This window comes from Mastigoproctus giganteus, chromosome 8 (genome assembly GCF_048544385.1).
Source record: "Mastigoproctus giganteus isolate SK-2022 chromosome 8, ASM4854438v1, whole genome shotgun sequence".
Taxonomy (NCBI): Eukaryota; Metazoa; Arthropoda; class Arachnida; order Uropygi; family Thelyphonidae; genus Mastigoproctus; species Mastigoproctus giganteus.
This window is the reverse complement of record NC_143582.1, coordinates 156651741-156675879: the sequence shown is the minus strand read 5'-3', so window position 1 is coordinate 156675879 and position 24139 is coordinate 156651741. Positions and strand designations below refer to the sequence as shown.

General features: G+C 37.0%; 1 protein-coding gene across 2 annotated transcripts in view; it reads right to left on the bottom strand.

The window, feature by feature from the left end:
- The window catches only part of LOC150081946 (putative pyruvate dehydrogenase E1 component subunit alpha, mitochondrial), a 253559-nt gene that overhangs the window by 145208 nt on the left and 84212 nt on the right, over positions 1–24139 (bottom strand). For both annotated transcript variants that reach the window (XM_090378999.1, XM_090378998.1), the window contains exon 4: positions 2543–2669. In XM_090378999.1, the coding sequence (XP_090235125.1) occupies positions 2543–2669 (127 nt within the window). The remainder of the gene's footprint in view (positions 1–2542; positions 2670–24139) is intronic.

Here is a 24139-nt window from a genome sequence, read left to right as displayed (position 1 = left end):
TTCCCTTAATGCTTGTTCTACTTTTCTTGTGTTAAATCTTCTTATGTCCTCTCTGAGTCTCTTTCTAATGGATTTGCATAACTCAGTATACTCAATTTTCTCCCTGTCAGTGTTTTTCTTGCTCTTCATTTGTCGTCTTTGGTTCATCATGACAAGTGTTTCTTGACTAATTTTTTCTTCTTTGGATTTCTGTTTCCCTATAGGTTTCTTGGGCTTTATCACTTTCAGAAAGTTGTAATATTCCTCGTCAATATCTTGGTCCTGAGCAGTCTGCAGAAGCTCAAACTTGTTCTTAAGTTACAGTACATACTGCTTTTTCTCCTCCTCTGTTATCTCAAAGACCTTTGTATTATTTACTCGAGTCAGTTTTTTTCTTTCCTTTCCTACATCTATATCAAGTGTACATCTTACCATTCTGTGATCACTTCCAACATTTACCTTATTCAGGATGGTAACATCATTCGCAATATATCTTCTGTTAGTGAGGATGAAGTCGATTTCATTAGTTGTTAATCCATTTGGACTCTTCCATGTCCACTTTCTGTTCACCCTTTTCTTGAAAAAAGTGTTCATTACTGACAGTCCTTGAGATTCTGCAAATTCCACAAGTCTTTCACCTCTTTTATTTCTTTCACCAATTCCAAAATTTCCTATAGTTCCTCTTTCTGCGCTGTTTTGCCTTTTTCCAACCTTAGCATTAAAGTCCCCCATAATAATAGTGTAGTGGGTTTTCTGCTCATCTAGAAGGCTCTCAATTTCAGTGTACATTTCTTCAACCTCTTCATCTTCATGGCTCGATGTTGGTGCATAAATCATTATAATCTTTAGCTTGTACCTCTTAGAAATCTTGAGTATTAGTCTTGACACCCTTGGTGATGTACTTTTGAATTCCAAAATGTTGTTTTTAAAATCTTTATGGACCAGAAACCCAACTCCACCTTCACTCCTTTCACTGTTTCCATTGGTGTACAGCAGATTTCCACTTGATAAACTTATAAGTGATTCATTTCTTCTTCTTGTTTCAGCCAAACCGATGATATTCCAATTCACATTTTCTAATTCCTTTTCCAGCTCTAATATCCTGTCTTCACCGATGAGTGATCGTATGTTATAACAGGCCAAGTTCAGTTTCCGTGCATCCATGATTAATTCCTTGAATGCTTCCCACTTAGTTTAAGAGTTGGCAGTCAATAGATTTCTCCATTACTTTAGAAAGGGTAGAAGTGCAATGGGCTGATAATTGGAAAGGAGGGATTTGTCACCCTTTTTTTAGGAATTGGCTGGATATGAGCAAATTTCTAAGCAGTGTGGGGGGGGGTCACTTTTAGAATAAGAAAGTGAAAAAAAAGGCAATACAGAACAGCAGTAAGTTCAGGAGCACAGATTTTGAGAACAAGTGAAAATATATCATCAGAACCTGGAGTTTTCTTAGCATCAAAATTGTTAAAAATCCTCTTGACACTCTTTTAATAGAAGATCTCAGGAGGCATTGAATGGAGTGTGGGAATGGGAGGAGGTGGTTTACCAAGATCATCAATATTGCGAGTTAGAAGATAAGTAGGATGCTAGCAGATCAGCTTTATCTTTGGCTGAAATGGCATTACAACCATCTGGTTTTGTCAGGGGTGGGAATAGAGATGGGCAAAAGTTGCAGCCAATAGTTTTGGCAAAGAGACCAGAATGCTGGACTACCATTTGGACAAGAAAAAAGTTTTCTATGCTCAGTCTATTCGAAATCTAGTTTGGACTGATTAATAACTGCTTTACAGTTGTTGTGAGCTTTGGTGTAGGCAGAAAATGAAATTTGGATACAAGTTAATTGCAGTATGCAACATTTTTATCTTGAACAGCCTTAGCACATTCACTGGAAAACCAAGGTTTAGGTAAAAGACATGATTTTAAGGTGGAGTGTGGAATAAAGGATTCCATCTCTACAAGGATAATTTTGCTGACATGATCTGAGCAAATGTTGACATTGGAAGATTTGAAATAGTAATAGAACCAAGGAAAAGAAGTAAAGAAATCCTCCAGATCATCCCATTTTGCATTCTATTAATGCCAAATGCAGAATTAGAATTTTATGTTTAAAATTATTAACATTAATCTAAATACATCAACTGGTGTACTGTAGGAGAGCAAGGAATTTGTTAAAAATCTGGAAAAATCATACTCTCAAATCATTATATTTACCATATCTCCTTAGAGGGCAAAATCTTCATATTAGTAAGAAAGCCTGAAGCTATTCGACACTGACATCCTCAATACATTGCTGTTTAGGGTTTTACCCCCCCCCCCACAACATACCTCAATAATTAATGCTTACATGTATAGTCCTCAGATTACGATTTGAACAGTCCTAGCTACATAATATTTCAATTTTGCATGTATTTTTTTACAAATAATACAAACTAAAGAAAGGAGAGGCTAAGAAATAAATATTATATAAATATATTGCATTTATATTAATGTTTATATCATTTTAATACATTCCTTTATCACATGGGATATTATATAAATAAGGAAGAAACAAAATTAAAATGACCTGTTAATTCAGAAAGAACTCCTTTGACATCTATGCCCCGCAAGTATGTCCAGCCATGAGCTCGATAAGCAGTTATGACGGCATCAGTTTTACGAATAGCAGCTTCCATTCCGACAGCACATGCTTCCTGCAACAAACATATATATAAAAGCAGAGTCAAAACATACTTTATATGATGAAATATTATTGACACTCCTATCACTCCTAAAGTGCCTGCCTGGAAACCCGAAGGTCGCAGGTTCAATCCTGCCTTGGGCTTGGATCAGAGTAGATAATGCAAAAAAACTTTGGGAGGTGCATTATGGCCATAGAAGCCAATGCGCCAACAACTAACTAAAAAAAAAAAAAAAAAAAATCACTCCATTTTGGGAGGCTCCCATGCAACAGGTTGTGACAATTTGTTCATGTTTCCTAAGAGAATCTTTAAAGCTACTTATTTCTGATATATTGTATTATAGAGTGAAACTCACTGAAGATGTTTTTAGGAAGCTGCTAATTAATGAACTTGTTAAATGTGAAAACATCTTAACAGACAGGAAATACTTTTTTCTTCAAACTAAATTTTGCTACTTGAAAGAGTAGTCTCATTACAGTAATAAATTGTTTCCATTTTACTGCAGGATGCATTAGCAAGAGTACCCAATCATAATTTGTTGATTAAGGGCAAAAGACAATCATAGCACAATACAAAAAACAAAAAGTAAAGTTACCAATGACTGAATAAGCACAAAATGCTTAAATTGGGTGAATATCGTTTAGTGGAAATTGACTTGTACACCTGATACTTTCAAGAGCGAGTGCTTAACACTACAGTATCTGGTTACACATGAAGTCAATGTTTTTTTTTTTTTTCACAGATTTCAAAAAATGAAGACTTCATGAGGGTGGATTAACAAACTTAAAATATATTATAGAATTATGTCTTTATCTGTTAGTAATAAGACTTTCTAGTGACACTGTTGCCACAAAACCTTGTCAGGGTTCAGAAACCAAATTCAGTTATTTTTCATTCAAAGATAACTGAACTTGGTTTGGGCCCTGAACAAGTTTACAGTGCTAATGACAATGGCTTATTTTGGAGAGTTAACAAAGAAAACAGATGTTTATTGATGGTATGAAAATCACAGAAAAACCATGTGCTTTCAAGGTCTGCTCACTTCCTTTTCTCTACAAAGGCCACAAAAGAAAGATTGGGTAAACAGAGAAATGTCTGTCAATTGGTTTCACCCTGAATTTGTTCCATCTGTGAGAAGACATCTAAAAGAAGTGAAAATGTCAGAAACAGCTCTGCTAATTCTTGATAACACAGGCCATCCAGCTAGATGAAACACAAAGCAATGGCAACAGCGTAACAAGTTTCTTACTCTTAACACACCTCTACTGAAGCCAATGAACCAAAATATGATTTGGGCAATAAAATTAAGGTGAGAATCATCTTGTATATGCAGTAGCACAAGCTGAAGACATTACAACTACATTAAAAAAAAAGATAACTTTAAAAGATGTGGCGTGTTCTCATGCCAAAGCCTGGAATTCTCTATTATCTAATACAGAAATTATAAAATATGATTGGGTATTTTAAGGTATATTGAGGTAAACTCCTCTTATTAATTTACTAATAAAATAGTTGCAAATGGTTTGTTGAGTGACAGATGGAAACATATACAGGAATTAAGTTTGCAACTATTTTATTTAAAATACCCAATTTCTTTTATAATTTTAGTTCCTGTAATTTGGTTTATGTGAGAAACATAAAAAATATCAGCTTCTAATTAAGTGGTTATTACTAATATGGATTTCAAAAAGTAATATTATTTCTCTCTTTTTTCTACTTTCTTTAGACTTAAACAAGGAGGTTCAAAAATATTAACTAATGGGGTACATTCATTTGGCTTTTTAGATCTTATTTTGCACTAAATGTACTACACTTAGAGAGCAATAAACTATAATTTTGTCTTTTTATCATGTATAGTTGGAGTTTTATTCATTAAAGTTAACATCTGTTGTTGGTTTTAGGTACATCAGTAACTTAGATCATAGTGCACCACTGCATCCTGTGTCTGTACACATGTGTGGAAACAGGTTGATTTGCATGCTGTGTAGCTGAAAAACCCAGAATAACCTGTGGAGAAATCCTACTCCCTGTGTCTGAGATCAGCTAAATACAGCTAAATATTGAACCAGTCTCTAAAATTTCATCCAGTTGTCAACAGAACTCAAACACAGCCCTCTCAAATAATTGACATGACAAAACTATATTGTCATGAAGAGAAGTTAATTGTCTACTTACACAATGCCTTTCACATAAGATCTAAACCAAATATAAGCAAAAGTGGGGAGTAAACAGAAACCAACAATTGGCAAAGAAATACCTTTATACATTTAGTTATTTAAAACTGGTTATTTATGCCATATTCATCCATAAAATGCCAAATTTTATAAGGTATAATTGCCAGAAATTTAAACATGCACAAGTAACATTCCAAGGAACCACAACATGAAGTAGACTTTTTCTCAGCTTGGTCTGTGCTTGTTAAGAGGAGAGATTTTTTCTACAGGGATGGGATACACTTAAATAGAAAGGGTGCAAGAATATTTGCTGATGCTATCGAAGCAGTGTTAGGTGGGTTCGAAAACTGATAGTGTGGGGTGATTCGCCGACAAATAGATTAACAGCAGCCAAAGGCAGAGGTGAAAGTGATTCTTGCACTGCTTCTATTGTATAAAAACATGGGAATCCTGTTATCTCAAAACTTTAATAGACATGTTAGACAGATAACTTATGTGACCGATACCCACCAATATTCGTAAAATCGGACAGATGCTATACTATTGTGATTTTCTCTTGTAGAGAATCTGAGTCCTTGTTTTGAATTTAAATCAATGTTTTGAAATTTAACCACATCAAAAATAAAAATAGAATACTAAATATAATAAATGGGATCTTAAGATTACATTTCAAGTCAGGAAATCTCTTACCTGAGATATTTTCCAGGAATAACTGCATCCACATAAAATGTAATCAGAATAGATGGAAATTGTGTTAAAGACCTGCTTAAAGGAAGGGAAAAAATCTTGCAACAAGACAAAGGAATGAAAATAAGCTCTTACCCTAAATCCATGCATGGCGAATAATTGAGAGTACAATAAACATATATAGACCAATAATAATTTCAGAGGAGTGGGATCTAAAACAAATATCCTACAAGTTCAAATTTAATAACAAAATATAACTGCCCTCCCCCCAATCCAGGATCTCTACTAATGTGGACGGGTAGTCACGCACCTGGATTTCCGAGTGGAAACTTTCATATTCTTTCCTCTAAATAACCTTTAAGTTGTTCTTAATCCTTAGATTTTCAAATTCCCAAACTATTTGAGGAGTGCCCTTATCAAGAGAGGCTTGAGTTCTGCAAATTGCAGTGCCTGGAGAGTGGGCACCTGCGTGGTGGTCTAGTTGAGGTGTGTAAGGCCTTGAATGGATTAAGCAAGCTGCGCTGATGGGATTCTTCCTCTTGTTCAGACTAAGGACCTGAGGGGACACAGTTTCAAATTGAGGAAAGATAGTTGTAGAATAGATGTGCGGAAATTTGCCTTTAGCCGGCGGTTAGTTGATTGGTGGAACAGGCTTCCGTCTTTTGTTGTGGAAGCTAATAGCCTAAATAAATTTAAGGCTGAGCTGGACAAGCATTTAGAATGAATGGAGGGGTGAAATGATTTTTTTTTTTTTTTCCTGATGCTGCATAAGCTCGCTTTCTTGCATTGTATGCCTCTACAAATGCTATTAGTGAAATATGAAGGGGCAGGAATTTTCCTTCTATCCTGCTTCTCTCCTCCTTTTGCCCCCTTCACACTCTTTTGAAATGTGACAATTGAACATGCCAGGGCTATATATATACAGCCTTTTACAGGTGCTCGCTTCCCCTTTGAAGATGGTGTAGACAAAAAGCCCCCATCAAGCTTCGGGTAATCTTCTCCCATTATACTCTCAATTATTTGCTGCGCATGGTTTTAGCGTAAAAGCTTATTTTTATTCTTTTGTCTTGTCACAAGATTTTTCCCTTCCTTTAAGTGGGTCTTTGACACAATTTCCATCTATTCTGATTACATCTTACGTGGAGGCAATTATTCCTAGAAAATATCTCAGGTAAGAGATTTCCTGACTTGAAATATAATCTTAAGATCCCATTTATTATATTTAGTATTCTATTTTTATTTTTGTTTCAAAACATATTTTTAAAATATAAAAATATTTTTATTTTTATTTAAAATTCAAAACATTGATTTAAATTCAAAATGAGGACTCAGATTCTCTACAAGATAAAATGACAATAGTATAGTGTCTATGCAATTTTACGAATATTAGCAGGTCTCAATCACATAAGTTGCCTGTCCAACATGCTTCTATTGGAATGAACAGAAGCCTGGAAAGAGAGGTACTGGGGATTTCAAAGACTGCTGGGAGTCATCATGGAACAAGTAAATACATGGGTTGTGTTAGGGTAACTAAGGGTAAGAACAAGTGCATGTACACTTTCGGTGCCTCTGTAGCCAGGTGGGCAGGAGCAGCAGTGCGTAGCACACGCTTCTTGATTAGACTGGGGTTCGAGCCTGTGACCACCAAATACGGAGGATGCGGAAAGGTCAGAGAATGATCACCGCATATCCCAGGAACAATATGGCTTTGTTGCTAATGCTCCTAAAAACCTAACAATAACATAACATGTACACTTGCATATACACCAATGCTAGGAGTATAGTATATAAATTTGATGTGCTGGTGAAGACATCAAAAGCTGATGTTATTGGCATATCAGAGACATGGTGTCACACAGAGATAAGGAATGAGTGAGTACAATATGTACAGAAAGGATACATAGGATAGAAGAGGAGAAGGGGTGAGGCTATTAGTTAAGAAACATATAAAATCTAAGGAAATGAATCCAGTGCAGTGTTGAGTCAGTTTGGTGTGACATAACCACTGGGAAAACCAAGTTATAAGGCCTCTACAACCCTTCTAAAAGGCCTCATTTTAGAAGGGTTGTAGATAAGCTGGAAATGGTGCAGAGAAAAGCAATGAGTTTAGTGAAGGAAACGAAAGGATAGTGTCACTTAGGCTTCAGTTCTGCAAATTGCATCATCTGGCTATTAGGCACCTACATATACAGTGTTTTATAGGCCTAATGACTCTGATGAGTACAATGAAATGTACAGAGAAATAGAGTGGGCCAGTAAATCAAATTGTCTTGGTCACTCACACACTAGTAAAACTTATTTGGATTTATTGGCTGATTGTTTTCTACAGCAGCATATTCAAGAGGCGACCAGAGGGAGTAATACTCTTGATCTGATTATCAGTAGCGATTCTACGTGCATTGAGAATTTACAGATAAAGGAATCACTAGGTGGTAGTGATCACAGTATACTGATGTGGGATTTACTTAAAGATGTAACTACCTTCACAGGTAAAGGGGAGGGTTTTTGCTTTCGTATGGGTGACTTACAGTGATCTCAGACAGGTTTTAAATTTTATACAGTGGGATAAACTGATGATGTTACCAACAGCAAATTCTAAATGGGAAGCATTCAAGGAATTAATCTTGGAAGCTACTAGGCTTTTCATAGCAACTAAGAAATACTGTTCAAGGTTTAGACCTCAATGGATGTCAGATGAACTAAAGAGACTTGTGGCAGAGAATAAAAATGCATGGGACCCAAATTATCAGGAGACACAGATGCCTATGGTAGATATAAGGTAGTCTGTTATCAAGTCACAAAGGACATTAGCAAGCAAAGGCAGATTATGAGAAATCATTGGCAAAGGATGCAAAGAAAAACACTTTACTTATGTAAACTCTAGATAAGTAACTTCTTTACTTATGTAAACTCTAGAAGGAAGGGAGTGAATCAGATTGGACCACTTAACATTGACGGTTAAATTGTTAATGAAACTGCTGAGGTTTTGATTTGATTTGATTTGATTTTTAATGGCACATTGGCAGCTAAGGCCATAATGCGCCAAGACAACAAACTGCTGAGGTAGATAAACTGAATGAGTATTTTACATCTACATTCTCATGAGGATGTCTGTAGGGAAGTGGAAGCAAAGCTTATCAAACTGGCAGGTAGCTAAATGATTTTGTAATAACTGAGAGCAAAGCGTAGGAAAATTTGTTGAAAATGAACATAAGAAAGGCACTTAGTGTGGACGAGGTATATCCACTTATATAAAGGAAGCAGCAAAGGAAGTAAGCACCCTTAGCCATAATTGTGAGAGATTCCTTGGACACAGGGGAGATCCCCATGGACTGGAGATGTGCAAATGTGTCCCCAATTCATATATGGGGACACGAGTAATTACAGACCTGTTAGTTTAACTTCTGTTCCAGGGAAATTAATGAAGTCACTAGTTAAAGAAGAAATGCAGAAACATCTAGACAAGACTGCAGTTATAGTTCAGACACAGCATGCAATTGTTAAGGGGAAGTCTTGTCTGACAAATTTTATTGGATTGGTCACAAAGGAACTGGATGCAAAAAATAATTTTGATATATTCTTGGATTTTAGGAAAGCTTTAGATACTGTTGCACATGGAAGACCTGTACAAATTTGAGCAGTATGGCATTAAGGGCAATTTACTACAATGGATTAAAGGATGGTTGAGTGGGAGAAGACAGAGAGTGGTAATCAATGGACACTGCTCATCGTGAACTAATGTTATTAGTAGAGTCCCCCCCAAGGTTTGGTGTTGGGCCAATTTTTGTTTTTGGTATTTATCAATGATAATGATGAAGGTATATTGGGGTTAATGTCTAAGTTTGCAGATGATATGAAGGTTGGCAGGGTTGTTAATGATAGTAATCATAGTACACTACTTCAACAGAATCTGGAAAAGTTGAGCAGATGGGCTGAGAGGTGGAAACTGAAGTTTAACATTAACCAATGTGATGTACTACATATGGGTAGCAGTAATCCCAGAGTAACATACCAACTGGGTGGTACTACACTCAGGGTAGTGGAGAATGAAAAGGACCCATGCATAACTGTGCAGTAAGATAACAGGTTTTCTGAGTAGTGTAGATAAGCTGCAAAAGTAGTTCATGGTGTCTTGTCAATGATATACATGAATTTTGCTAGCAGGGATAAGGAGGTGATTGTCCCCTTGTGTAAGGCAATGGTTAGGCCATACCTTGAGTCCTGCATACAGGTCTGGAGGCCTCATTTTAGGAAAGATATAGAGCTGCTGGAACAAGTACAGAGGTGGGCAATGAGATTGATGATTGGAACAGAGGGTTGCTGTTACAAAGAAAGACTTAAGTTCTGCAAATTGCAACATCTGGAGACTAGGCACCTGCAATCTGATTTAACTGAGGTGTATAAGGTCTTGAATGGTTTGAGCAAGCTCAATGCTGATGGGATTCTTCCTCTTGCTCAGATTACCTGAAGGGACAAATTCAAATTGAGAAAAGCAATTGTAGAATAGATGTGCAGAAATTTGCCTTTAGCCAGTGAACAGTTGATAGTTGGAATAAACTGCCATCTGTTGTAGTAGAAGTCAACAACTCAAAGAAGTTCAAGGCAGAACTAGACAAAAGTTTGTAGTGAATGGATGGGTGAAATGGGAAGGATTTTTTTTTTTTTTTAGGTTGATGCTATATAAGCTTGCTTTCTTGCATCATATACCTCTACTAATGCTAACATAACCAAATATGAATTAACAGCACATTAACGGGTGATTGTGCAGTGATTTTCTTCTCTTACACAAAATTCAATGACAATCAACTGGTCAAATCAAAAAATTTTGAACTGTCAAAAAAATAACTGTCCAAAGATAAAAAATAATAAAGAGAAACCCATGAAAAAGCAAACAATTATGATAACATATGTGCTTTTTAACATTTCAGACATGTTCAGTTATTGAATTAAGTGGTTAAAAACGTCTACACTGTATTCAAAAAATGTTTTATAAAACTTCACGATATGACACATACTCATGAGATGAGATTGGTGTTGCAGTTCTTTTTTAAGAGGAGGTGCACAGGGGAAATGGCTCAACCAAATAACATCCGACCTGTAGCCAGAATCCTGTAGTCAGAAACAGCTCATTGATGTGAAAGGCCAACAGAGAATGACAACAAGTGTTCAGGGTAACAGAAAGATAGCCTGCCAAATACCAACCCAGTATAACAGTGATAACCAAACAGTCATTTCAAAACTCATTGTAGATTGTCAATGATCGTGTCATGCAGTCAATGAATGAAACAAGTTCCACTCCTTTCAGGAAGAAACAAGAACATGGTTACAGAAAGCTCAGGTACACCAACATTGGAAAAATGTTGAGTAGCCTGATGAATCCAGGTTCCTGCTGTTTTCATTCTGATGGGAGGAATGGAATATGGTAAGAACACCACAGTCTATGGATCTATCCTGAGATATGTAAGCAATACAGGGCAATTGTGGTGTAATAGTGTGGGGTGTTTTTATGGTGCATATTTGGCCCCATGATATCACTAGAGAAACATTTGGATGCCACAGATTATCTGGAAATTGTTTCTGACCAGGTGAAATCCCTTCATGGCTGCTTGTTTGTTTGTTATTTGGTGTTTAGGAGCATTAGCAACTAAGGCCATAGTCCTCCAGGAAATGTGGTGGTCATTCCCTGACCTTTCCACATCCTCCGTATTTGGTGATTTCAGGCTCGAACCCCGGTCTAATCAAGAAGCGTGTGCTATGCACTGCTGCTCCTTCCCACCTGGCTACAGAGGCACCCTTCATGGCTGCAGTGTAGCCATCTGTAAATGGGTTCTTCTAATAGGATACACCATATCACAAGGCTAGAACCGTACAGAATGTGGTTTATGTGGTATATCATTTATCGCATTGAGGATTGTGGGGTTTATTTTATTGGTGAGTCAGAACATACCTTATGTGATTGTACCTCTGAGCACAAGGGGGCTATCTGCCAGACTGATTTCACTGACTCAGCCATCTTGGAGCATTATTAGTGCAAGCAGCATTTTAAATACAATCCGCAACCCAATGAATGTTGAAATATCAAGCTGTGCCCATAATTCTTGCCATCTCTCATAGTTGGAGACCTTCCATATAGCTATGGCAGGTCCTACCATTAATTCCATTGCTGGAACCCACATACGTCCTATTATGAAGACCTATTACATCAAAATCACTTGATGTAAAATAATTACATCATTACAAGGGATGGCGAGTTAACAACAGGGCTAGCATACACCGCACCATTCCTGTGCAGTCTGACAGTCAAGTATTTCATTGTTCCCCTTCCCTTTCCTCTTTTCCTTCTGTTTCCTTTCTTTTTGTGGCACATAATCCACACCTGTTGATAAAACATGAGCAAGGCTATATAGAGCATAACCTCTGCATAATATAAGGACTTGTTATTATGTATCTTGTTAAGTTGATAAAGAGGCTTATCACCTTGAAATCTTCTTCGTGCTTGTTTTATGACTTTTATTTTCTTTATATTAATGGTTTTATCTTTTATTTATTTTTATATTTTATGTATGGTATCCGTGTACTTAATTTATTTTTAATAAAATTTACTCATTTCAACTGTCTCATCATTAGAAGCAATATTTATTTCATTATAGTAATCCCAATTTAATGTACCAATTGTGTGGTACTACACACAGGATAGTGGAAAGTGAAAAAGACCTGACCTGTGGTGAGGTAATTGTGCAGTCAGATATGAAGTTCTCTGAGCAGTGCAGACAGGCTGCTAGAACAGCTCATAGAATTTTGTCAATATACAGGAATTTTGCCATCAGAGATATTGAAGTGATTATTTTTTTATCCCACTGTACAAGAAAATGGCGGAGATGGGGCTGGTAGACACAAAACACTATACAAAGCAATGGTTAGACTGCATCTTGAGTACTGCATACAGATCTGGAGGCCTCATTTTAGAAGGATTGTAAATAAGCTGGAAATGGTGCAGAGAAAAGCAATGAGTTTAGTGAAGGAAACAAAAGGATAGTGTCACCAAGGCTTCAGTTCTGCAAATTGCAGCATCTGGCTATTAGGCACCTACAAGGAGATCTGACTGAGATGTTTAAGACTATGAATGGGTTAAGTAAGCTCAATGCAAATGAAATTCTTCCTCTTGCTCAGACTACATACACAAGTTGGAGGAGCATAATTCAAATTAAGGAAGTATAGATGCAAGACAGATGTGTGGAAATTTGCCTTCACCCACTGGGTAGTTGATTGTCAGAACAAACCTCCATCTGGTGTTGTGAAAGTGGATATTTTGAATAAATTTAAAACTTTAAATACATAAGAACCAGACCGAGTATTGGAGGGGATAGACAGGGTTTTTTTTTTTTTTTTTTGCATCATTTACCAGTTAAGAGTCTTTCTGCAGCTGTAAAATGCTACAGTCACGTGCACCATTTTGTAAAATGCATACATTTTACAGATAATATTACCAATAACCTTTTCCTTTTTGTTCCCATGCTATATATTTTAGGGTAGAGAAGTGTTTTCTTCTAGCGCCTGTTTTTCACCTCTATGCAAATTGGTCAGCCGCCCAAATAGGGATAAGGTGCACTCCATAATCAGTCTTTCCACGAAATGGAGATTCTAAGAATTCGGCAGCTCGAAACTTCGCACCAAACAATCAGAAGTACCATCGTCATGTGATGCTAATCTTCCATCACATACAGTGATATGGCCACTGATAACGACCACATATGAAAGGCAGGTCAACAAATCCGATCGCACACCCTCATAAAGCACTATCTCCCCCCCCCCGATAAGGGCAAAAGGCGAGCTCCCTCGTGAAAACCGAGATATCAGACTGTCGAAGGGTCGAAAGATAAGAAGGAAATATATACGGGTGGAAAAGAGGAAAGAGAGAGGTGAGAACAAAGCAAGGAAGCCCAGAAAGAAAGACTGGTATAAGAGAAGACGTCGGAAGAGCCAGTGATCCGAGAGCGGAAGAAAGAATTCCAAGGTGAGGGACCGAGAACGAAGGAATAGCCGATAATAGTCTGATTAAAGAGTGTGGTATTATTTCCCCCAGATTGGTAAGTTAGAATATCTTTAGCCTGTCTAATCTACTAGTATCTCTCCTCACTTAGGCTATTGTATACTCATAATGTTAAGTACCTATACTGGTAAACAATACTAAATAGAATAATGTATCTTTTCACTAATTACCTACCATCCGAGATGGAGTCTCCCAGAAGAAATACCACATGAAGAATACAACTATAAATGGCTTATGTATGCATCTCTTTCTTGTCTTAGTGTTAACTATCGCTCAAGTTGAGAATATATGTATGTGTGTTATATTCGCCTCACAGTAAATTAATCCCAGTTTGTATGCTCATGTATAACCCATCAGTTCACTTAAGGCTATTAACTATTAACATTAAAACATCTATGAATTTTTGTGTATGGTCTTATCCAGTATGTTTTTATAATAGCATTAGCATTAGCAGAGGCATTTGATGCAAGAAAGCAAGCTTATGCAGCATCAGCCAAAAAAAAAAAAAAAAAAAAAAAACCCACTTCCACTTCACCCCTCTGTTCGTTCAAAATACCTGTCCAGCTGAGCCTTAAACTTATTTAGGCTATCAACCTCCACCACAAGGGATGGAATAAACTATGTTGTGTTTAAGCCTTCTTGCCTCAGACCCATTCTCTTACTACACGATGCTCAGAATATAAATAAGAATGACTAGAATAAAAGAACTTGCATTGCAGCACTCAGGATCTGACTATAATTGAAAGGGTTTTGTAGTGAATAACACAATGCGGGTCAATGCCACGAGTTCTATTCCCTTCTGGCGAATGGTTCATGAGGGCCGAGACCATTGTCCTATTATAAAAGCCACTAGGCAGTCACGTAAGTATACTGGTGTTACGCTCGGGAACAAGTATACAAGGAAGGAAACCAATCCCACAACACAGCCGTACCATCCAAGGAAGCCGAACCCGAATAGAATATAAAACAAACGCCAGTATAACAATTTCTTGCATATTACAACAGTGTACCCTTTATACAGCCCTGCAGTGTTGTGGAATGCCCACTCTGGATTTCTAATTAACTGAAGTTTATGGCAGTGTTTATAAAACTTAGGAACTGTAGTTTCCTGATGGGCAGTTGCTCATTAGGAAACTACTCCTCAGTATGTGACTATATTTCCTGAATGCTATCCATCCGAAATTTATTCTTCTCTTGACTTCCAGCCATTTTTCATTATTATTATTATTAGCAATATGGTGCAAGGAAGCCTGAGGCTTATGCTGCACCAGCCAAAAAAAATTTGAGTACCCTGAGAGAGAGAGAGCGAGAGAGAGAGAGAGAAGTAGGAGGGAATCACCAAAAAAGAGACGAATGATGATATTCAGCTCAGGACCCTGGTTGCGGCAAGCCCATACTCACCAGATGTGAGCCCCTGGTGTTTATTACAGCTAATGACTTGTCCAAAATAAGTATATGAATCCATTCAATTTCTGCTCCTTCAATGATTATATCCCTTTCTGTGGCATACTTGTTCCTTGTTACTTTTGTTTTAGCCATATTCATCTTTAGCCTGAAATCCTTACTAACTTTTCAAATGTTAAATTTTAACATAAAGTACATGCCATAGCTAAGTAAAATTAATAAGGAAATTTATCAAGACACACACTAAACACTCTTTGTGAATTATGGGTGTTTGCTTTTATAAGTTACAACTCTTGCTCCTCAAATTATATTATTGCAAAACAATTTGGAATAATCTACAACATTCTATCACATTCAGGAATCATCTACACCAGGGGTGGCCAACTTAATTTGTGATGCGATCTACTTTTTTCCTTCAAAATGTGCCACGATCTACCATCTCAAAAATTTCATTGCACAAGGTTAAAAAAGTTAATCAACACATATTGAAAAATGTTGTTTATAAATTTTAAAATTCATTACAATACAGAATTCTTATTTTAAATTCATACGTATTTAAAATTTTAATTTATGCTAAGTTTGTGTCTTCGTGTCATCTGCCAAGCTTTCAAAATCAGGGATATACTGTGATAAGGCCAACCATAAAGAATCTCCTGTATGCAAGTCCGTAAGAGCACAGCGATTCTTCGTCTTTTTTTGTTTCAAATATGAAAAGGTCGATTCACATAGATATGTGGACCCAAAATAGGCATTTATTTCTCGGCAAACATATTTCCAAAAGGTCTTCTTCTGATGATCTGGCTTTTAAGAAGATATCTACTTTTTAAGCCTTCTTGCCTCAGACCCATTCTATTACTACACGATGCTCAGAATATAAATAAGAATGACTAGAATAAAAGAACTTGCATTGCAGCACTCAGGATCTGACTATAATTGAAAGGGTTTTGTAGTGAATAACACAATGCGGGTCAGTGCCACGATCTACCATCTCAAAAATTTCATTGCACAAGGTTAAAAAAGTTAATCAACACTTATTGAAAAATGTTGTTTATAAATCGGATATGTTTATAATCGGATATTGTTGGGATATCAGAGACGTGGTGTCACACAGATATAAGGAATGCCGAACTGGAATTTGGGGAGTACAATGTGTACAGAAAGGATAGACAGGATAGGAAGGGAGGAGGTGTTATGTTGTTAATAAAGAAAAATATAAAATCAAAAGAAGTGCATCCAGTTGATATAGATGAACAGTGCACTGTTGAGTCAGTTTGGTGTGACATAAGCACTGCGAAAGCAAAAATTAGAGTAGGAGTATGTTATAGGCCTAATGACTCGAATGAGTACAATGAACAATTGTACAGAGAAATAGAGTGGGCTAGTAAATCGGAATGTCTTATAATGGGGGATTTTAACTTCCCAGATATTGACTGGAACTTGTGGGTTGGGCACTCTCACACTAGTCAGACTTTTGTGGATTTATTGGATGATTGTTTTCTGCAGCAGCATGTTCGAGAGGCAACCAGAGAAAGTAATACTCTTGATCTGGTTATCAGCAGTGATCATTCATGTATTAGGAATTTGAAGATAAAAGAACCACTAGGTGGCAGTGATCACAGTGTACTGACGTGGGATTTACTTACAGATTTAATTACCATCAGGGGTAAAGGAAAGGGTTTTTGCTTCCGTAAATTAAATTTGCTTCCGTTTTTAAATTCTGTACAGTGGGATCAACTGACGATGTTACCAACAGCAAATTCGAAGTGGGAAGCATTCAAGGAATTAATCGTGGAAGCTACTAAAAGTTTCATACCTATTAAGAAATATTGTTCAAGGTTTAGGCCTAAATGGTTGTCAAATGAACTAATGAGACTCGTAACAGAGAAGAAAAATGCATGGGATGCATATAAATTATCAAGCGACTCAGAAACCTATGGCAGATATAAGTTAATCTGTAATCAGGTCACAAAGGAGGTTCGGCAGGCGAAGGCAGATTACGAGAAATCCTTGGCAAAAGATGCTAAGAAAAACAGCAGGGATTTCTTTACTTATATAAACTCTAAAAGGAAGGGGATGAATCTGATTGGGCCACTTGACATCGATGGTTCGACTGTTGATGATCCTGCTCAGATAGCAAACAAACTGAATGAGTATTTTGCATCTACATTCACACGTGAGGAATTATTAAGGTTTGAAAATGGCAGAAGGTTATCAAATTGTAGCAGGGTGCTTAATGATCTTGTAATAACTGAGAGCAAAGTGGAAGAGAAATTGTTGAAGTTAAACGTAAGAAAAGCACCTGGGGTGGATGGGATCTATCCAGTTATATTAAAGGAGGCGGCAAGGCAACTAAGCAAACCCTTAGCCATAATTATGAGAGCATCCTTCAACTCAGGGGAGGTTCCCACGGACTGGAGATGTGCAAATGTATCCCCAATTCACAAGGGGATCGAAGGGTGAAGAGTAATTACAGACCAGTTAGTTTAACTTCTGTTCCGGGTAAAATAATGGAGTCGCTGGTTAGAGATGCATTGCAGGATCATCTAGACAAGACTGCAGCAATAATTCAGACACAGCATGGGTTTGTTAAGGGAAGGTCTTGTCTGACAAATTTGATAGGATATTATGATGTGGTTACAAAGGAACTGGGTGCAAAAAACAATTTTGATATCATATATTTGGATTTCAGGAAAGCTTTTGACACTGTTGCGCATGGAAGACTATTGTACAAATTGGAGCAGAATGGTATTAAGGGTAAGTTGCTACAATGGATAAAAGGATGGTTAAGTGCAAGAAGACAGAGGGTGGTAATCAATGGGTGCTGCTCTTCTTGGACTAATGTTATTAATGGAGTCCCACAGGGTTCGGTGTTAGGTCCACTGTTGTTTTGTATATTTATCAATGATATTGATGAAGGTATATCAGGCTTAATGTCGAAGTTTGCAGATGATACAAAGGTTGGCAGGGTTGTTAATGATAGTAATGGCAGTCTGCTACTGCAACAGGATCTAGATAATTTGGGCAGATGGGCTAAGAAGTGGCAACTGAAGTTTAACCTTGACAAATGCAAAGTACTGCATATGGGTAGAAATAACCCTAGAGAAACGCACCTTAAGTGTTAGAAACGTTTCTAACACTTAAGGTGGTAGAAAATGAAAAAGACCTGGGAGTAATTGTGCAGTCAGATATGAAGTTCTCTGAGCAATGCAGACAGGCTGCCAGGGCAGGTCATGGGGTTTTGTCAATGATATATAGGAATTTTGCTAGCAGGGAAAAGGAGGTGATTATCCCTCTGTATAAGGCAATGGTCAGGCCACGCCTTGAGTACTGCGTACAGGTCTGGAGACCTCATTTTAGGAAGGATGTAGATTTACTTGAGCGGGTACAGAGAAGGGCAACAAGATTGGTGAGGGGAATGAAGGGTTCCTCTTACCAAGAGAGGCTTAAGCTCTGCAAATTGCAGTGGCTGGAGACTAGGCACCTGCGCGGTGATCTGATTGAGGTATGTAAGGCCTTGAATGGATTGAGCACGCTAAATTCTGATGGGATCCTTCCACTTGTTCAGATTACGAACCTAAGGGGGCATAAATTCAAATTAAGAAAAGACAGATGTAGAATAGATGTGCGGAAATTTGCCTTTAGCCAGCGGGTGGTTAATTGCTGGAACAAACTTCCATCTGTCGTTGTGGAAGTTGATAGCTTGAATAAATTTAAGGAGGAACTGGACAGGCATTTGGAGGGAATGGTGTGATTTTTTTTTTTTTTTTGGCTGATGCGCATAAGCTCATACATTTGCTTTCTTGCATCACATGCCACTACTACTACTACTACCTTTTCACAATGTAATAATTTCATTTTCAAGTAATATTTTCTCAATGTGAAAAATCGCAGCGATTTTTTTTGCAATTTGCTTCATATCTAAGTCGACATTAAATGGATAAGAAATATATTGAACAATGTCTTCAATTGTTTTAAAATCACTGATTCTGGTTTCAAAATTGGCCACAACATTCTCAATTTCAGAAACATATTTCTCACTATTAAATTCAAAAACAGGATATTTTTGCAAATGATCTTGCATATTTGCAAAATGGTCGAAATTTTTTCCTTTGAGATCCTTAGCCATTGCCAAAAATTGATATTTATATGCAGAAATATTACTAATCATGTCACCCGCATTTTTATTTTTTCCTTGTAATTTCAAATTCAGATCACTTAATTTACTGATAAAATCTGCCAAAAAAGCCAGATCACAGAACCACTCCGTATCTTGTAGCTGCTGATATCCCCTTTGATCAACAAATTTTTTAATTTCATTCGGCAAATTTCGAAATCTCTGTAGAAACTTACTCCAACTCAGCCATCTCACATCTGTGTGTGATATCAGATCTGGTTCTTTTTCATCGAGTTGCATTTTGAAAAGTCTCCTTTGAAGAGATTGTCCTCTGATGGAATTCACGATTTTGAAAGTGATGTCCATAACACTTTTAGTATTTAATCTATAATACCACTTGTTGGTGGATGATACAGTGGTAACTCAAAAAATCTGGGAATTAATCATCGTTTTGGCACAATACGACGCGGCGCCTCCGTAGCCAGGTGGGAAGGAGCAGCAGTGCGTAGCACACGCTTCTTGATTAGACAGGGGTTCGAGCCCGTCACCACCAAATACGGAGGATGCGGAAAGGTCAGGGAATGACCACTGCATATCCCGGAGCAATATGGCCTTAGTTGCTAATGCTCCTAAAAACCAAATAACAAACAAACAAACAATACGACAAATTGCTTTAGCTCCATCTGTTGTTACTGATACGAGCTTATATAGTGGTAATTTAATTTAAATTTTTCAATAAAATGTTCGAATGAGTTAAAATATCAAGACCTCTAGTTCTTTCTTTTAACGAACCATACCCAGCCGTTCTTCTCTAGTGGCAGAATCATCGATTCAAGCCGTTCAACAAAAGTGTTGCATTTGTAAGCATAATCATTCTAATTACACATTGGATGACAATTAATATGTAGATGGCGGCATCACTTATTAGATGACGATGTACTGTGCAGGTAACACACGTTAGATGACGATTAACATGTAGATGGAGGCATCACTTATTAGATGACGATTAACATGTAGATGGAGGCGTCACTTATTAGATGACGATTAACATGTAGATGTAGGCGTCATTTATTAGATGACGATTAACATGGACGTGGAGGTGTCACTCCATAAATGACAATGTACTGTGTAGATGACGATTAACACATTAGATAGCGATTAAAGTGCTTAAGTGGAGGCATCATACATTAGATGACGATGTACTGTGCAGATGACTAGATGACGATTAACATGCAGATGGAGGCATCACTGGTTAGGTGCCACATTCTAGCTTAGAGCAGTTTTGAATGATTGGTTTATATGGAACTGGGAAAGATTGTTTCTGGAGGCTGGTAATTTTGCAATTCTGTCGGCTTCTTTGTTTCGTTTTATTCCTTTGTGTCCTGACATATTTGTGTCTCAGCCCAAAAGTATTTCTTGTTTTTCTTGTTGATTTTGCAGTTCTGTCAGCTTTGTTTCATTTTATTCCTTTGTGTCCTGTATCCAGCACAAAAGTACTTCTTGTTTTTTCTTTAGTTAAGTCTGTTAGTATGTTTAATTTGCCCAAGACAGTTCTTGGGCAATATATCCCATCCAGTTTTTTTTTTTTTTTTTTGGTAGTAGTTGTTGGTGCATCGGCTTCTGTGGCCATAATGCACCTCCCAAGGTTTTTGCAGTACTTTGATCCAAGCCCAAGGCAGGATTCAAACCCGCGACCTTTGGGTTGCTAGGTAGGCACTTTACACACCCGGCTAGCCCGGTCGGCATCCCATCCAGTGATGGGATATAATGTTTGTGGTTTGTATGGCTTGTATTACACTTAATGAATCACAGTATATTATTGTTCTCAAACGATATGTGGTTTTTAAGTGCTCCAGTACTATTTGAACTTCTACTAATAATTCAGCCCACTTCAACCCAACTTCCAAAAGAACTGCATTCTTTTGGAAGTTGGGTTGACAGTGTAATGTCTGGGAAAACTGCTGATGCTCCTACATGGTTCTCTGATTTTGATCAGACTGTGGAATGTTGTGGAATATTGAGTTCTATTAAAGTTGATGTCTGACAAAGTATTTTTATTCCAGATTTGTGTATAATACTTGATATTACATGCTCTTCTGTAGTTGAATCATTATAAGAAGAAGAAATCTTTATTGTACAGTAAAGTGTTACTTATTCGAGGTAGTACAATACCATGGCAACTCATTGAAGGAAGAGCACAATATGAGATGCAGAGCAAATGATGCCTACTACAACAACTACCATGGTAGTTTCTTAAGAGTCATCTATAGTGTATCTACACCGATATTATATAGACAGTAAAGATACAATAATGTGTCCACCACAGCCAGGAGGCCAGGGGCTTGGCAAGGTTATGGGGTAATATAAAAACATGTACAGTATAACAAAAAGATTAAATTAGGTGTAGTGAAGAAATTTTGTTGCGCGAATAATCTGGAGCATTGCAAATCAAACAGCAACATTTTTCTTTCACCATTACAAAAAAGTATTCTAGTACCCACTCTTGAGAAAATGATACGTTTTACTCTTTTTCGTAGTATTCATTTTAAATCAAAAGGTATTAAATTAACATGTAAATACTGTCCAGTTATTACATCAGCAAAAGCAATGCTTACCGATTAAAACACTTTAAGTTGCGCGAACCGGAAAAATATTCTGTCTGAACAGCTAACATAGGATAATTGATGAAGAGGATTCCCGAATGAGGATGTTGTTTCCAAAATAACTGGACAAACACTCCACCGTTTATTGCTCTGTTTGGTTATATCCTTATAAGAATCAGTTTTGAATGCCTTTGTGATATTTCTCTAAAGCTATTTCTGGAGGTCACGACCATAAAATAATAAAAACAATTTGCAGTTTTCTGTTAGTGCAATCTAATTATAAATGGGTAGTAAACTCAATCTTATTGCATTTGCAATAATACCGACAGCTGGAATTCTGTGGTATTTTACGTTATTATGGTGAAATGTGTTTCTCCTTCAATGAAATTTCAATCATGCAGAAAAAAAAAACAAAAATAAATTTTCAAAATCTGCTCTTCATTCCTATTTTTGAAGCTTCATAAAAAATAAAATAAAATAATGCGCGGGTAGCGAAACCCTCTGTGCAATATAAAATTTTGGTAGTATATCTGACTGCGCAAATCGAGGGATGACTGTATATTTAAAATTCATCGTGATTGACCAAAATTAAAGCCATGATCGACTCGTTGGCCACCCCTGATCTATACCTTTAGGGAATATTCTAGAAATTACTAAAATATTATTTCAGTTTTTTTATTTTTATATATAATAGAAAACATTTTAATAAAAATTGATAATCAAGTTGGTTCTATTTTAATAAAATTTTGAAAAATAAGAAAAATCAAATGTGATTCCAAACTTTTAGGTGGGAGTGTATATGTAAAGTGGTATTTTGTTGTATATTTTGGGTTGGAGGCATTGTACACTACTCATGATTTTTGAGGGTTAGCATATGATGCAAGATTAGACAGCATCAGCCAAAATATGAAAAATAAAAAAATAATAAAATTCTCATTTCACCCATCCATTCACTCCAAAAGTTTGTCCAGTTCTTCCTTGAATTTATTTAAGCTATCAACTTCTGCAATGACAGATGGAATTTTGTTCCAGCCATCAACCACCCGCTGGCCAAAGGCAAATTACCACACATCTATTCTAAAATTGTCTCTCCTCAATTTGAATACATGCCGCTGAGTTTCATAATCCACAGCAGCAACTTGTCCTTAATGCCATACTGCTCCAATTTGTACAGCAGTCTTTTATGTGTAATAATATCAAAAGCTTTCCTGAAATCCAACTATATGACATCAAATTTATTTTTTTCATCCAGTTCCTTTGCAACACATCATACTATCCAATCAAATTGGTCAGAGAAGACTTCCCCTTAACAAACCAATGCTGCATCTGAACTATAACTGCAGTCTTGTCTAGATAATCCTGCATTACTCCTTTAACCAGTGAGTCATTACTTTCCCTGGAACAGAAATTAAACTAACAGGTCTATAATTACTTGTATCACCCTTTGAACCCCCTTGGTGAATTGGGGATACATTTGCACATCTCCAGTCCATGAGGTCCTCCCCTGAGTCCAAGGAAGCTTTCATAATTATGGTTAAGGGTTTGCTTACTTCCTTTTCTACCTACTTTAATATAAATGGATACATACCATCCACCCCCAAGTGCCTTTCTTATGTTTAAGTTCAACAATTTCTCCTCCACTTTGTTCTCAATTATTATAAAATCATTTAGCTCCCTGTTAGAATTTGATAAACTTCTGGCCTTCACTTCCAAACAGCATTCCTCTTGTGTGAATGTAGAGGCAAAAGACTCATTCAGTTTGTCAGCTACCTGAGCAGGATCATCAACAGTTGAAGCATCGATATCAAGTGAACCAATCTGATTCATCCCCTTCCTTCTACAATTTACCTAAGTAAAGAGGTCTTTACTGTTTTTCTTTGTGTCCTCTGCCAAAGATTTGTTGTAATCTGCCTTTGCTTGCCTAACCTCCTTTCTGACTTGATTACAGACTATCTTATATCTACCATATGCATCTGTGTCTCCTGATAATTTATATGCATCCGATTCATTTTTCTTCTCTGCCACAAGTCTCATTAGTTCATCTGACATCCATTTACACCTAAATGTTGAAGAGTATTTCTTAGTTGGAATGAAAAGGCTAGTAGCTTTTGACATTAATTTCATGAATGCTTCCAATTTGGAATTTGCTGTTGGTAACATCATCACTTGGGACACTGTATAGAATTTAAAAACTTCCTGAGACCACTGTAGCTACCTTTATGAAAGCAAAAACTTCCCTTTACCCCTGATGGTAGTAACATCTTTGAGTAAATCCCACATCAGTACACTGTGATCACTGCCATCTAGTGGTTCCTTTATCTGCAGATTCTTAATGCATGAAGAATCACTGCTGATAATCAGATCAAGAGTAATACTCCCTCTGGTTGCCTCTCGAATATGCTGCGGTAAAAACAATCATCCAATAAATCCACAAAAGCCTTGCTAGTGTG